This window comes from Emydura macquarii, unplaced genomic scaffold (assembly GCF_026122565.2).
Source record: "Emydura macquarii macquarii isolate MOO-44397 ecotype Brisbane River unplaced genomic scaffold, CSIRO-AGI_Emac_v2 contig_2768, whole genome shotgun sequence".
Taxonomy (NCBI): Eukaryota; Metazoa; Chordata; order Testudines; family Chelidae; genus Emydura; species Emydura macquarii.
Window position 1 is genome coordinate 47,762,791 of NW_027132905.1, and position 15,371 is coordinate 47,778,161.

General features: G+C 36.5%; 1 protein-coding gene across 4 annotated transcripts in view; it reads left to right on the forward strand.

The window, feature by feature from the left end:
- Positions 1-15,371, forward strand: part of PRDM2 (PR/SET domain 2) — a 92,524-nt gene that overhangs the window by 18,668 nt on the left and 58,485 nt on the right. For 3 of the 4 annotated variants that reach the window (XM_067567478.1, XM_067567475.1, XM_067567474.1), the window contains exons 4-5: positions 6,513-6,665; positions 14,943-15,069. In XM_067567478.1, coding sequence (XP_067423579.1) covers positions 6,513-6,665; positions 14,943-15,069 — 280 coding nt within the window. Of the gene's footprint in view, positions 1-6,512; positions 6,666-14,719; positions 15,070-15,371 lie in introns of those variants that run through there. The other variant, XM_067567476.1, reaches the window with a different exon arrangement.

Sequence of the window (15,371 nt, forward strand, 5' to 3'; positions counted from 1 at the left end):
ACATCCAGTGTATGGGGTTATGTCTCTGACCATCTTGGCTAATGGCCTTTGATATACCTATCCTCCATGAACTTACCTAAGGATTTCTTTTTTGAATCCTGTTATAATTTTGGCCTTCACAACATCCCCTGGCAATGAGAAATAATTTTTATAATTGTACAAAACGGAATTAATTTGGACACTATCATTTATGTAACTTAAAGCACAGTCCTCAGATTTGTGTGTCTCTTCATTTAATGTACTTTTAAAAGAACGCAGATATTTGTACAACAGGATATAGAGGAATTCAGAGAATGTTGAATCATTTTAAATCATCTTTTGTTTGAAGATACTGTAACAATGTATAGAATATTTAGAGAGCACATTTCTGTGTTTGCTTGTTTCATCTTTTTGGGTAAATCTGACTACAAACTATCTTCAGTTCAAGTCCCTCTGCCTTCATGAAGGTGATAATTAAGGGATTTGTAATAGATTTACTAATAGCTAGTAGGAAATAATAAGATCAGTGAAAAATGTAGACAGGTCCATGGAAGGCTTTAAAAGTGTACAATGTTGGAGAAAAGCTACCTTGAAATTTTAGACTAGTGGGTGAACTTGAAAGTAGGAACAGCAATTTTTAAGTAAAATATGCAGTTGTAATGTCTCAGTAGTAATACTGAGAATTTTTATTAAACAATGAACTATAGAAATCCATCCTAAAAGTAACCTTAGGCTCGGATAAGAGAATTTTTTTTAGTTTAGTAGTGGTTTTTAAATTAGAAAGCTAATTTGGTGACTGTACAGAGCATTAAAATACAGTATGGAAATCTCTGATCTTCCCAAGAGTCTCAAGATAAGAGGTAAATATATAACAATACCTTCTGTAGGAAACTTAGTGGTGGGAAACTTAGTGGTGGGAAATTATCAGATTGGGTTTTAATGGAGCTACAGTACCTTTCTGTTTGCTGTAACATTCTTACATGTTAAAATAATTTTAGGGAACATTTTAGTTTGTTCATTTTTCAAGTAATTCATAAGTATTCAAGTGTGAGTTTCATTTTGGCAAGAAGACAGAGTTAAGACTGCCCTAGAGGGAACTGGCAAGAGACAAGTTCATTACTGCCTTAAAGAGTTTATAAACGGTTTAGACTGTAAAAGTGGGTGTTACAAACAAACTGAGAGAGTCAGGGAGGAAGGATGGGTAACAGTGATATAACACATTATTTAGTAGACATGCTATGTGCACATTTTACAGATTTCAAGATAAACAAATCTTTATGATGTCAGTAATCCCTGATGGCCACCTGCCTAATAAAATAAAACAAACTATGAAGCACAGTGTATACACATGCATATTAAGCTAGTTGTTGAACCCTGGCACAGAAAAGGACGTAGAATAGAAATTTCCCATAAAAGCAAACTAACAGCCAGTAAAATAAGAATCAAAATCATTCAAGTAGAATACCTGATAAGACATCAAGTATCTCTAGATGGTACACTGGATTGTAGTATCCTTTGTATCTCAGACTTAGATCTAGTACAAGTACAGTTAGTAAAAGGAAATCAGTCAAGTAAATTATTTACCTCAGATGCACGTTTTTTTCTCTGTACAGCATAGTGAAAGCTCATACAGCAAAAACCTCTTACAGCAAGTAAATTACCAATTCTATTTGACAATTACATCTTTTATGTATTTGGCATTCCTGAGTCACTAGAAGGTAGTCTCCAACTTGTTGTAAAGTGACGTACTTTGCAATGCGGGTAATAAAAGCATCTAGGGTTAAACTTTACAACTGTTACAGCTTGCTTTAATACTGGTTTAGCGGTTGAAAAATGTAGGCTAAAAAGAGATTTGTAATCTGCTGCTGTTGGCCCCCATACTCTATTTATCAACTCTCTCACATCTGAAAACCCATTCTAGCATCTTAACTGTAACAAGGTAAATTGTGGAAGAGGGTGCTGCTCTGCAGTGGATCTTTAAGAAAGGTGATCATTGCTGCCCTTTCCAAAAACAAAATAAAATAACAAAAATAACACCCAGGCTTTTCAAACTAAAGTCATCTGGAGAAAGGGAGAGACCCTTAAAGTCAATATCTCCAGCTAGTTAATAATTAGCAGAACTTCAGGCCAAGTCGGCATTTCTGAATCAGCTATGTATGGTATAGCTCTCTGTCTGTATGCTCACAGCCTGGCTAAGGAAAAATGGGATATAGAAATTGTAGATGTTTTTCATTCTTGGAAAAGAAGGCAGCTAAAAGGAATGTGGTGGCAGTACTAGAAAATCCATAGAAGACTGGCTATCCGCTGATGATCCCAGTTTTTGAGGCATGTTGTGCTAGCCATCTAGATCCTGTCCATCAGGGAAATATGTTTAGTCACAGCATTCTAGAGAGATTGTTAACGCTGTTTCCTTGCCCACTGTGGACAAGATTTAAAAGCAAGTCTGTATAGTGAAGACTTTGGTTGAAATACTAAGTAATCTAGTTATGTTTGGCCATGCATTCCATAACTGCTAGGTCTTCCACTCTGGGATTGCATTTCCAAACAATGTTAGGTTGTGCTGCTCTTCCATTTTAACTACATAAACTGTTTAGTCTTGATCTGTGAAAGAGTTTACTTTCCTGGTATGCAAGGGTTTAGTGCACTGACAAACACTCCCAGAAATCAGCTGATGAAATCTGAGCTTGAGCACTTAACAAGGACAATGTTCACTCTTTCTAGCTGTTGTATCGCTAGAAGTCTAACAAATGTGCAGAAATTTTTTGGCAGATTCTGCTGGGATTTTACCCCCAGTCAACAAAACCTTATAGTTTTGTAACAAAACCAGCATTGTGTAGGCACCATAGAAATCCCATTTAGTAAATGGGCCCTGTTTTAATGAATTTTGGAGGTATATTTTCAAATGAAGATATGTAAAATATTGGGGAGGGACAAAAACATATACTTGCAGTGTTTCTAAACTAAACATCAGAAATCCTTCAAATGATGCAACACCATGCAGCAAACTGGAAAACTCAAGGTGAAGTCTGGCTTTGGGTTTATCGCTCAGGCCTTGCAAAGATATATTAGCTGAAGCTTCAGAGTAAGTTGCAAGTCTTTTCACTATGTAACATTCCCCCTGGCCAAAGTATATTTTAAGCTGAAGAAAAGATGCCATATTGCAAATGTAGAAATGTGCAATGACTCTTGAAGTGGAGTGGTTCATTACCTACACATTTTCACCCACTCTGTGCTAAAATATCCAGTTGTTACTGTTTTTATCTCATCCACATCTCCCCCCCTGCATTATCTGTTTGTTTAGCTGGCCTTTTATGTCTTACATACTATAAATTCTTTGTAGCCAAGTCTGTCACTTATTTATATACTTGTGCAGTGCCTAGCCCTGACATGGCTGAGACCTCTAGGTGCTACTGCAGTATACAGAACTACCAAATAACACATCATCATTCTTGCTAAATATATGGGCAAACAAGTAGTTCTTACAATTCAGTTTCTGCTAGAAAAATGCCATTTTATAAAGCTGGTTTCTATGCTATATATATAGGGAACAGGTAATTTTGTTTTGTTTAAATGAAGACTAGACATGCCCTGATTTTAACAAAAGAAAGGGCACAATTTTATTTAAATGGTTATCTCCAGGGGCAGCATAGCTTTCGCTTCTGAAAAAGGGTTATTTTAAAATGCTGCTTGAATAATGCAGAGGCATAGCCCTTGTATAGCACAGGCACAGGCATTTTTGCCATGGTCATCTGAACCTATGCCTCGTAGACGATAGCACTTACTGTTGCTAGCATTGGGGGAACTACACTGTGCTAAACAATGCAAAAAGCAAAGGCCTGAGAGAGCTTTGGGGTGGAGAAAAGAGACTTGGTGTAACAATTTATAGATGGAATTGGGAGGAGTAGAATAAATACTGAAGTTTAAATAAACTTCCAGAAACTATCTGTACTTTTCCTTTCTTTTTCTATTTGTAGCATGTGTGTAAATCTTTTCCTCAAAATTTCTATGTGAGCTGCACAGTGCTTGTACCCTACAAGCCACTATGCGTGTGTACTTAGGTAGGAAAAACAATTTTAAATAAAGAAGAAAGGTGTCTTCAGCTGCAAGAAGTGGTTATTGCTGTGATTTGGAAAGAATGTCTCACACCTCATGATATTCTTATAGACTTCTAGCTTTGATTCCAATAGTAAATATGATATGCTATATACCTATCTTAAAAGCAAAGCGGAATTTATATGTTGGCTGAAAACAGATCACTTGTCAGTGAAATGATTTTATTGCAAGCTGTCTTGATATTTTAAAGATAATTAAATTAATTTACAAACCAGTTGAAAATAACTTATACAGGATCTTGGAATATCAAACATTTCAAACCTGTAGTTGGAGAAATTGTGTGTCAAATTTGCATATTTTAGGATGGTACTTTACCCACTGAAGAAAGATAAAAAGTAAATTATTTTAACTTCCAACTTTTTTGATGTGATTACTTTTTTTCAATCCATCAAATGGGAGAATAAAAGTTAATGCACAGTGATCTAATGTTTTCAGATAAACCTTTTTAATAAATCATTTAAAGAATTATTCCTTGAAGACTTCCTAAATTGATACATAGCAAAATAATTTAGCTAATTAATTTAAATTTCTTGAAACAATGTACCTTAACTACTAATGTGGCTTTAATTTAAAACATTACAAACAGAACAATTCTATTCAATTTCTTTTAATCACAAGTATTAGAGTTTGTCTACACATGAAAGTAAATCCGGAATAAAGTGTGGTGTGTATATAACATGGATTAACATTTTCTGATTAATACAATGTGTGAATGCTCTTATTCTGGAATAAAAGTACCTTATTCTGAATTACTTTAATCTGCTTTCATACTGGATTAAGTTAATTGGAATAAAGCACTCTCATTCTGGAATAAGAGCATCCTTGCCTGGAGTTAATCAGAAACAGCTGTTCCAGAATAACTCTCCTTGTAGACAAGATGAAATGCTTGGTTTGAAATAACCTTTTGATTGAAGTACAAGACTGTAAATCCAAGATTTAGCAGAAATCTTTTGTCTTATCCATAGGAAACAATGATCATACTATGTCACATAGTGCTTGTCAATTTTCTGTTTAATCACATAGGCAGAGATACAGCTTCTCTCCTCACCAAAGTAAGGCTTTAACGAAACTCCTACAAGATCAATGGTAAAAACAAAAAACAAAAAATCAGATTTGATTATATATTAATACAACATAAATAAATTCAGCACTCAAGCATTTCACCAGTGGAATCCGAGAACTGCATAATAGGAAGAAAAGATGAGCACATGAGGTCAACTTGTATTGTACAATTTTTTTGCAAAATAATAACACACAGTGATTACATAACTCTTTTGAGATTTTGTCAAATTAATTTTAATCTGTTAATTCCACAGTGAAAAATACTGTTTTCTTCCCAGGGCAAGAAGTTCTTTATACTTACACACACACGCTTTACATATTATTAGTTCTCTTGCCCATTCCACTTCTGGGGTGGGAGGGGAAGTATAACCAGCAACTAAATCACCGATAATATATTATAGAAGAACCAATTTTGATAGTGTCATGAAAGGATATACATAGACCTGACTAAGAAATCCCAGTATTGAATATGAGGGATGCACCTATGAAGTGTTGAAACAACCGTTTTTGGATTAGTATTTGGCAGGGAGGACACAATCAGTCATTTGAATGTTTAAGGTTTGTTGGTTGTGTTCTGACTGCCAGCATTGACCCAGGTGGGGCTATTTCAGAGTTGGCAGTTATGTAATACACATGAACAGCTAAGAAGTTCTTATTTCCATTTGACTTCCATACTTTTGCATCCACAAATAATTGCTGGTGCCTTGTATAGCACATATTCAAACAACTCAACTGTAGGCACAATCAAATAGACAGTTAAGTGCTATAAAATACCTCTTCAGTTATTTGCAAGTGCAAAATTAGAGGCCCTTTCTGAAAATCAAGCCCAAAATAGACCAGTTCAATCAGGTTACTAGTTCCTTATCTGTAGTGTACCAAGAACTGTTACCTGAGGTAAACAGCATGTCCTACATTTGAGAAGACTTGCCAGTTATTAACGCGTGCTGACCTTTTCCTAAGCCAATAGCTTCAAATGACTTGAGAGTAAAATCCTGGCTCCACTGAAGTCAATGAGAGGGGACCAGAATTTCATCCCTTATGTTTTAGGATGGTATCTGCCATTAATATTCAAGAGTAGAGCCATCTTGTATAACCATCCCCTCACCCCCCCCAAATCAGTCACATTCTATACAGACTGAGGTAAAGTGCCTGTTGATTTCTATTTTCCAAGATCCAAGGGGAGGAGGTATCTGCTTTAACAAATTTCAGTAAAATATTTACTTCTTACCATTCTCATAAATCTTTATAATCAAGAAATGCCTTTCTGCCGTAAATTGTTAAACACACATTCCTGTGTATTGAAGGTGAATGCTGTTGTCCCTTTGCTTGTCCTGAGTAACTCGTTTTCTATTTCTAAGGTATATTACCCAAACTTGGGATGGATGTGTGTTGATGCCACTGATCCCAGGGAAGGAAACTGGCTGCGATATGTGAATTGGGCTCTTTCAGGAAAGGAGCAAAATCTATTCCCTTTGGAAATCAACAGGACCATTTACTACAAAACCTTAAAGGTAGCACTGTCCATTTCTAAAGTGTCATTGATTGCTTGTTGGTATCCATTTCTTCCTTTTCATTCAAGAATTTTTATTTTTGTACTTCTGATTTTAGAAATCGAATTCTTGAACAGTGAGAAAATGTATTTGAAATGTCAGTTCTAGCAGTCCAAGGTTTCTTTTCTCTATACATAAAATTGCAAGCCATTATTACAAACTGAGATATTACGAACACTGTATTTTGTATTTGGAGTTGTTAATGGTTTGGTACAGCGTAACGGTCCAATACAGAGCTATAGCAAGTGACCACTTGTGATGAGCATTTCTCAATTTCCAGGGATGCTCAAGGCACACAATTCATTACTCAGCACAACCTGCCTGCTTCAGAGGGATCCTTTCAGAAAATAAAAAGAAACCTGTTGTTCCTGTTGGTCTTTTCATCATTTAATAAGAGATGTAGACAGGGTCTCCGCAACTGAGTTAAACAGAACCTTTTTTTTTTTTAAACAAATCATCCATATTTTACTCCTCTCCAGTTTTTCATTTCATAATACATAACTTTTAAGACAACTTTCATATCTCCAACTAAAAAAAACCACAAACAGAACCCCAATGGCTTACATATATTTTAAAGAAGTTGAAAACACTGTAACTACAGTTTCATAAGATACGCTTTTTCTCTGATTAAGGGAAGGATTAATTTACTAGAAATGAGCACTGATAAAATAGTTCCAAATAAAGGCAATATAGCTTCCTATACACCTAATCTTGTCATCGCTGTTATCTCTTATCTAATGTCTCACTTTAATATGTGAAATGCCCTTTGTCTGTGGACTATATTCTGTTCATATATGGGGATGGGTTCAATGCTAGTAGATCTTACTCTGCCATTAATAGTCATCCCAGCTTGTCCACAGTCAGTTAAGCAGCACTTCCTGATCAACGTGTCATAAACAACATAGACTGTACCAGCTGTCAGTGTGGAAAACTGTCTGGTATCTGTGCTGTCATACATGGTCTATGTGTTATGATCAGTTTGGAAACCTGATTGGAAGATCCACAAGAAAAATTCTAGCTGCTCTTGCATTTTCCTTGCTGCAAACTTCTTAATCACCTTGCCAAATGCGGAAGGTTTCAGCACTTTAAAGAACCTGTTACAATGAGAATAATTATCCAGTGGAAAAATTTACCAAGGGTCATGGTGGATTCTCCATCACTCATAATTTTTAAATCAAAACTGGATTTTTTTTTTCCTAAAAGATATGCTCTAGGAATTATTTTTGGGAAGTCTGTGGCCTATGTTACACAGAGATCAGACTAGATGATCACAATGGCCTTTTTTGGTCTTGGAATCTATGAATCTATCCAGATTCTGAAAATTTGTTTTTGTGTTTGTGTTCTTGCAATTTTACTGCACAAGATCTGTTCATTGAGGGGAGATAATATTTTGCAAAAAGACCACAGACAACATGGCCATTCTCCATCCACTGAGCAGGATTTCGTCAAAGGTGTACTTAATGCAGATTTTAAATATAGATGTGTGGTTTGCTTTTTTGACCACCCAGTAAATGGGAATAGCACAGATTATGATAGGTTCACTTTACAAAGATGCCTCCATTGTCAGCAAATAAATACATAAACCTACCTCACCAGCTATGCTGATGTTCCCAGTCAAATCCGAAAGCATTTATTTCAACAGCTTTTGCTCTTCCTGCTCATATATCCTCTTGAGAAGTAGGACAAGGGCAAACTCCAGTCTTCCTAATCTCAGTTTATACTAGAAGTTAAACAGTTTTTAGTACTGTTACAGTTGTCAACATTGGGTCAGTTTCGTAGTGTAGAGCAGGCTTTGGAGAGTCACTTAGCACAGATTTCATTGTACACTAAAAAGAAATGCACACAAGTTAGTAATTTTCCTTGTAACTTTTTAACAAGTATTTTAACGAGTATTTGTATTAATCTAATGTTTTTTGTTTCGTAATCTTTATCCATTCCAGGTAGCAGTAAAGGTAAAGAAAATAGGTGTTAATGAAGTTTGTGTGATTCAGAACATTACAAGATCTAGTATTTTGTATAATTTTATAGTTCCGTGAAATGATTAAATCCATGGTAATTAGTCTGTACAATTATAAGTGCCAGATTCCCAAAGTTAAATTATTGCAAAGAAAAGCAAGCAAATGTAGCTGCAGAAAGACTTTAGAGAGAACATAGGAGCAGAGTATCTCATAAAGCATTTCAAACATTTTGGAGCCTCAGAGCCATATCATGCATTAAATCATTTAAAACATATATTCAAAAATCACCTTTTCTATTGCATTTAGTTATTTTACAGTTCTCTGAACAGCCACAGAGAATCTTAACTTTCTACTTTACTTTTTCTAATCAGCGTGTTTATTTTTTAGTGTTACTTGTGTATCTCCTTGAATGCAAAGCTTATTTTTCGTGTCATCTAGTGTGTGCCTGAAATTGCTTCCTTCTTAATGTGCTGTGATCTCTCTTAGGTACAGTTCATTCCTGCTCTGATGCTTGACCATTTTTTTAAAAGTAGTGTAATAAATACATAAAACAAGATACTATACAGCTCCATATTCTCTTTAAAATTCATTCCTTTTTTTTTTTTTTAATGTTTCCTCCCATGCCCTACCCACTGCGTTCAGTTGTCATTATTTGTGATGTCTGATTTAAACTGCAAGCTCTTTGGGGAAGGGACTTTGTCCTCATATCTCAAGTGGCTGGAACCACGGGCTCTCTGAATTTACTCAGAGAGCTGAAGTACTCTCTGTTAGATGGCGTAGTCTTGCAATTAATATGGTTTCATGAACAATTTGGAATGTTGCTGCTCTCCTCTCCTAAACATTTTACACTGTATTTTTATGTACGTATATATTAGCCTCTCAAAACTGTTACGTAGCTTCTCTTAGCCCAGGTACACAATTTACTCAACTGCCCCTTTTCACAATGATTGTTAATGAATAAAACTAAGGGGATTTCCCCTGGAAGAAAAGAAAAATGCTTCCCTAGGAAAGAAGAATTTTGCACTGATGGGGTGTATATAATATTGATCTTTATTTTATTGTTTGGCATTCAAAACAATACTGCATAACTAATTAAAATACTGCTCCCATTTAATTTTTCCAAGTTTTCATGTTTGTTCATGGTTTTATGGATTTTTAGTCTGTGACTCAAAGTCTAATTTTAAAATATTGGAGCATTGTTGTAAAGTTTTTTAAATCCTCTAGGCCAAGATAAGCAAAGTTTTGTCTGTCTGAGCTTGTTTGGTGGAGTAGGGCCTCAGAGCTATGTAGAGCTTTCATTTTCTTCCCATTCTCTGTTGTTTACTAATAGCAGAATTGCTCATTTGGGACTTTTTGTTCTAATGAAATAATCTAGGATAGAATATTAAAGTGAGAAAAAGTGAATAACGTTTGCCACTCTTTACAAGGTGGTGCTTTCACGTTAGGGTAAAGGACACTTTTAGGCTGCTTTGCATTCATCTTCCCCAGTGCACATGTGTAATTGGGGGCACTTCACCCCAACTATTTAAACTTTTAATTGGTTTATAAATCAGTCCTTTTAAAATAAACTTACTATTTCTTTTAATGAAAGGAGTTGGTTTAAAGTTCACATAAAAGTTCTTGGAAAAGTATGTTCACACAATATGGTACTTAGCACTGAGTCCTCAAATATTAACTAATAATAATTTGCAGTGAAAATTTTATTTGAAGAAATTTTCTAAATCAGCTTGATTAAAAAGATGTGACCAACATAACTTAATTTGTTTATGGAATATTCTGTTATATCAAATTACATTGGTTTGATCTATTCAGTACTGTCAGTACAAGACGTGATTTAGATTAGACATTAGGGAAAGCTTCCTAACTGTAAGGGTAGTTAAGCAGGGGAACAAATTACCTAAGGAGGTTGGAAAATCCCCATCATTGGAGGTTTTTAAGAACGGGTTAGATAAACACCTGTCAGGCAGGGATGGTCTCTAGAAAATACTTAGTCCTGCCTCAGTGCAGGGGACTACACTAGATGACCTACTGAGCTCCCTTCCAGTCCTACGTTTCTATGAGTCTATATAATAACTTAAGGACTTGATTTGTAGTGCCACAAATGTAAACCAAATATAGAATTTGATCTTTTCAGGTGTAAACACTGCACATAAGTACAAACACCTTCATCCAAAAAAGTGCATTATTATTATTGTAGTAGTACCATGTTAGGCACTGTTTAAACATGTAATAAGAGACTGTTTCTGTCCTATCATGAAGAATTTACAACCTAATTAGACAAGTCAGACAAATGTTGGAAAAGTATCTCTTCTCTCTCTCATATTCAGCGTTCCAGAGCGCAAACCCAGAACTGTTTAAAAAAATACAAAACAGAGTACATTTAGGTCACAATGTACAGTAAAATGTATAATAGATGGATTATTCTACAATTGAGACATATACCTATGGATATTAGTATTTTGGGGGAGAAAGCTGTTTTGTTTTCATCTAATGCCTTTAGCTAAGAAGTGTGGAGAACACCACAGGGTAAGGGGAATTTACCACAGACAGTGCACCTCAACCTTAACTCTGTCACTAGGGATGCCATACTTTCCATCACTGCCTTTACCAAACTTCTTCATCCCACCACTACTACATTGAACATCCAATCTAATAGCTTTGGGAGAAGGTAGTTGGTAAAGGGATGTGTAAGGGTTGTGTTGAGGGGTTCAGAATTCTGATTATAATGTGTGGTCCTTAGTGTTATGATAGTTGTAGTAACAGAAAAGTTTGTGCCTCTGTGGGAAGGAATAGATGGTATGTATTGTTAGGTGTCTTAACTTTTCATTTTCTAGCTTTTGTGGGTTTGTCATGTATGTTGTGTGTCACAATCCTTTACTGCTATTCTGAAGAATTTACAAATATCAATGTTTTTGTGTATTTGTTATACACATAACCTTCAAACTTTGCAAGACCCTGCAAATAGTAACAAGAATCAGAACCACTACTATAATATACATAATATGTACTTATTGAATTATGCTTTACGTTTAAAATACAATATACATTTTTGTAACTTTAAAAAAGGTTGCTGTAGACAGAATTTAAGGGAGTGACTCAAGTAGATACACTTTAGGTTTGTTTTGTTTTTTACTGAAAAATCTTACACTCTGATCCTAGCCTTTTAGTTTCCAGATACAGTTGTATTCTTAGTCTGCATCAAAATCAGCTGATGGAGGATTTCCTCAAGTAGAGCTTTTGGCCTAATTAGTATTGCTAATATAGGAGCCGTTCTATTGCACAAGCTTGGACTGATGAAGGCCACATCTCATTTGGAAGCATAGGCTCAGAATTTTATTTAGACACTCATTTAGCAACTCAAATACTAAACTCAACAAATTAAAAGGGACAACCAACCAACCAACCAACCAGGGAACTAATACGTTGCATGCTTAACTTCAGCACTGAATTGCAGTGCTCTTTCTTGTGAACTCTTCGTAGGTTGTTTAGATTGTAAACTCTTTGGAGCAGGAGCCTTGCCTTCATTCCAGGCTGTATAGCACCAGCACGCTGATGCTGTACAAATAATAATTTACTCAACACTTATTCCAACAGGTCTTCAAAACAGTGAATGGAAACCAAAATCTTAGACTGTGCTTATATTAAAAATTACACTGGTTTAACTAAACGTATGTATTTGAAATCATCTTAAACTTGTGTACATTTCTATGCAGACACTTAAATAGATTTAAATCTGGCATACGTTAATTTGGTTAGCATTGGTCTTACATTTTATACATGTGAACATGTCAAGTATAATGGTCAGTGCAATTTTACACTTGGATTCTCTGAAACAAACATTTTCACTTTCCTGATTGTGAGGATTAATTGAAAAATTATATGCTTTGGAATTTAGCAATCAAGGAGACAAATGGCTCTGATATCCAAATAATAAACACTTAAAAAAAAAAGTATATGGTTTTAAAAATACTCTACATATTTTCTCTTTTCCTAAAAAAAAAAAAAAAAATGTACTTACTAGTTAATATGGTATCCATTAGATACTTTATTGAAATATTATTGAAATAGATCTAATTTATAAAGTGAAGCCGTATACCAAAACTTTGAAACCTTTTATAAATTGTAACAGTACTTCGTCCTTGTTAGAAGAATCTTAGGTCCGTAGACTTTTACCAGTAATTAATGCTAAGCTATGCATGTCACATCTTGTAATGAAGAAATTCTGTTTATAAGTACTCAGAACAAATTTATTACCTTTTTTTAAACTGATTTTCAAATACAGTAAAATGTAAATAATTTTGGCATGATCCAATTCCTATTGAAGTCAATTTGGTGTGGGCCTTTTGTTTGTGAACAAATTTCCCCAGAACCATAATAGCACATTAATCAGTTCAGAAGGATGGGGGACCATGAGTAACCCATGATTGGTAGTAGAGGAGAATAAGGGGCTATGCATGAACAATGGTCTTTCGGAAAAAATGGCAATTTTTAATGCTATGAGTTGGCTTACATTTCCTTTGTAAAGAAAACTTTTAGATAATTTTTTTTTTTTTTTTAAAGGTAACTCTGTTTCTAGGTGTCATTCCCCAATTCACCCTCCCCTCCACTGTCTCAGAGCCTGCAGGATTGCACAAGCCCCAAAAGCTAGATCTGATCACGGTAAAGGTGGTTATAATGTGGACGCCTGGAACCTGGCATCTCTTGAGTTCTTCCAATATGTGAGGGCACAATAGGATTTTTTTTCCCCCCCCCCCCTTTGGCTCAGGTGAAACTTAAAATAATCGCTTGAGATCCCTTTGCTTGAACCTAATTATTTTAAAAATGATAAACAATTTCTAGCTCCATATTATTCTTCAGCCACTGAAAAGGGTGGTTGCAGTCACAAGGAAGAAAGGCATTTGTGTCTATGGCCAATGGATTTTATTCCCACACTTGAGTAGAATTGTTCTGAATGGAGAAATGTTTGGAAGATTATTTTAAAAATAGAGATACAAAGTTATTGCTCTCTCTTATCCTGCTCAAATTGGGAAAATAAGGGGTTTCACTAGATATTTTATGATCCTGATGACTTAAGACCACATAAAATTACCCGTAAAACTATCAATTCTGCTATTGAACAGCACAGGCAGCAGAGCAGTAATCATACAACTTGGGTCAATTTCTTGGTCCTCTCCTTTCCTTTTTTGTTTCTGTGTTGCATAAAGACTTAGAAATAAGTGTGGAATGGCATACAATTGTCTTATTGCTGGACTCTTAAGACTGGTTTTCTACTATATACAGACATTTCTTCTCCATTTTTTATGTTTCTTGTATTACAGACAGGACTGTCTTGTTTGTGTAAGGTCAATAGTTGCAGTTAAATCTACTAAAATGAAGAAAATATTTTAAATTCCAGTATATAGTTAATTAAAAATAATTTAGGGAGTTTGTGTATCCTGAGTTCAGAAATTGCAGTTTTTTTTTTTTTTTTAAAGAAATACATGCAGTCTATACATGCAGACAGACGTAAGCACAGTGATTCAGTAAAATTTTGCTTGGCTTGAACTTTCAAATGCATTTTAAATTTAATTTTATAAGAAACGATACAATGGGAGGAAGTGTTCACTTTCTAGATTATCTCATTAAACAAGGTGACCCCGTTCCCCCTGCTTCGAAGAAAATACAGGTTACCAGGCTTTCTCCGAACTATATCTTAATTTAAGATCGTCTGTTCCCGCTCGCTCTCATTGTACTGCCTTGCCTTCCTTTGAAAAAGCTGGCTCTGCTATTAAAATAGCTTGACATGCTTTTAAACAGCAGAGCCAGCTCTTTCAATCCTCCTTCAGAACTGCAGTCTTGTCTGCGTGTTGGTTAAACCCAGCGCATAGCACGGCCGGGAATTAGAGATCAGCATTTGCTAGGTCAGGTTTAATGAAAGCGTCGGGCGCCAACCCAGTCGCTGTAAAGGTTGATTCCTCTCTGCGTCCTCAGCCAGCAGCCAGTGCAAAGCTTTCGACTACTGCAGTCCTCCTTCCAGCAGAGGCGTTTGATGCAAGCCTTTCCCCCCCTCTCTTTCAGCGGTGCGGCAGGGCCCGCTTGCAGGAGCCCAGCCGGGAAGGGTTAAAGAGTTCTTCCTGTTGGGTCAGCCCGTCAGTTAGGAAATATGCTCCGAGTGCAGAGTACAGCTGTTTGCAATCCCCAGCGCGAGCTCCACGCCCTCTGGCCCTGAGCCTGCTCCTCTGCCTGCGACCAACAACCCTCCGCCTGATTGGTGTTGCTTTCCTCTCTTGTCTCCTCGCAGCCAATTGAGCCGGGCGAGGAGCTGTTAGTATGGTACAATGGGGAAGACAACCCAGCGATAGCAGCTGCTCTTGAGGAAGAGAGAGCCAACCACCGCAGCAAGAAGAGCTCTCCGAAAGCCAGGAAAGGTAAGAGCTGCCTCTGATCTCCCCTCCCCCGGTCCCGGAGCCCTGGGAAGGGAGGCGATCGCTGCAGAGCTGCAGAGAAACTCGTGCCCGGGGCCGGGGGTGAAACTTGCAAACTTTTCGCAGCTCCTGCCCGCTGGCTCGGCTGGGCGCTGCAGCGCCTCTCGGCGAGGAGCGTCGCTGTCGGAGCGAGCCTGGCGGTGTGACCTTTTCCAGGCTCTGCCCGCTCGGCGAGGCAGTTGTGAGTTAAAGGGACGGGTCGGGCACGCCAGCCCTGCATACTTCTTCCTTTTTAAAGGCACGTC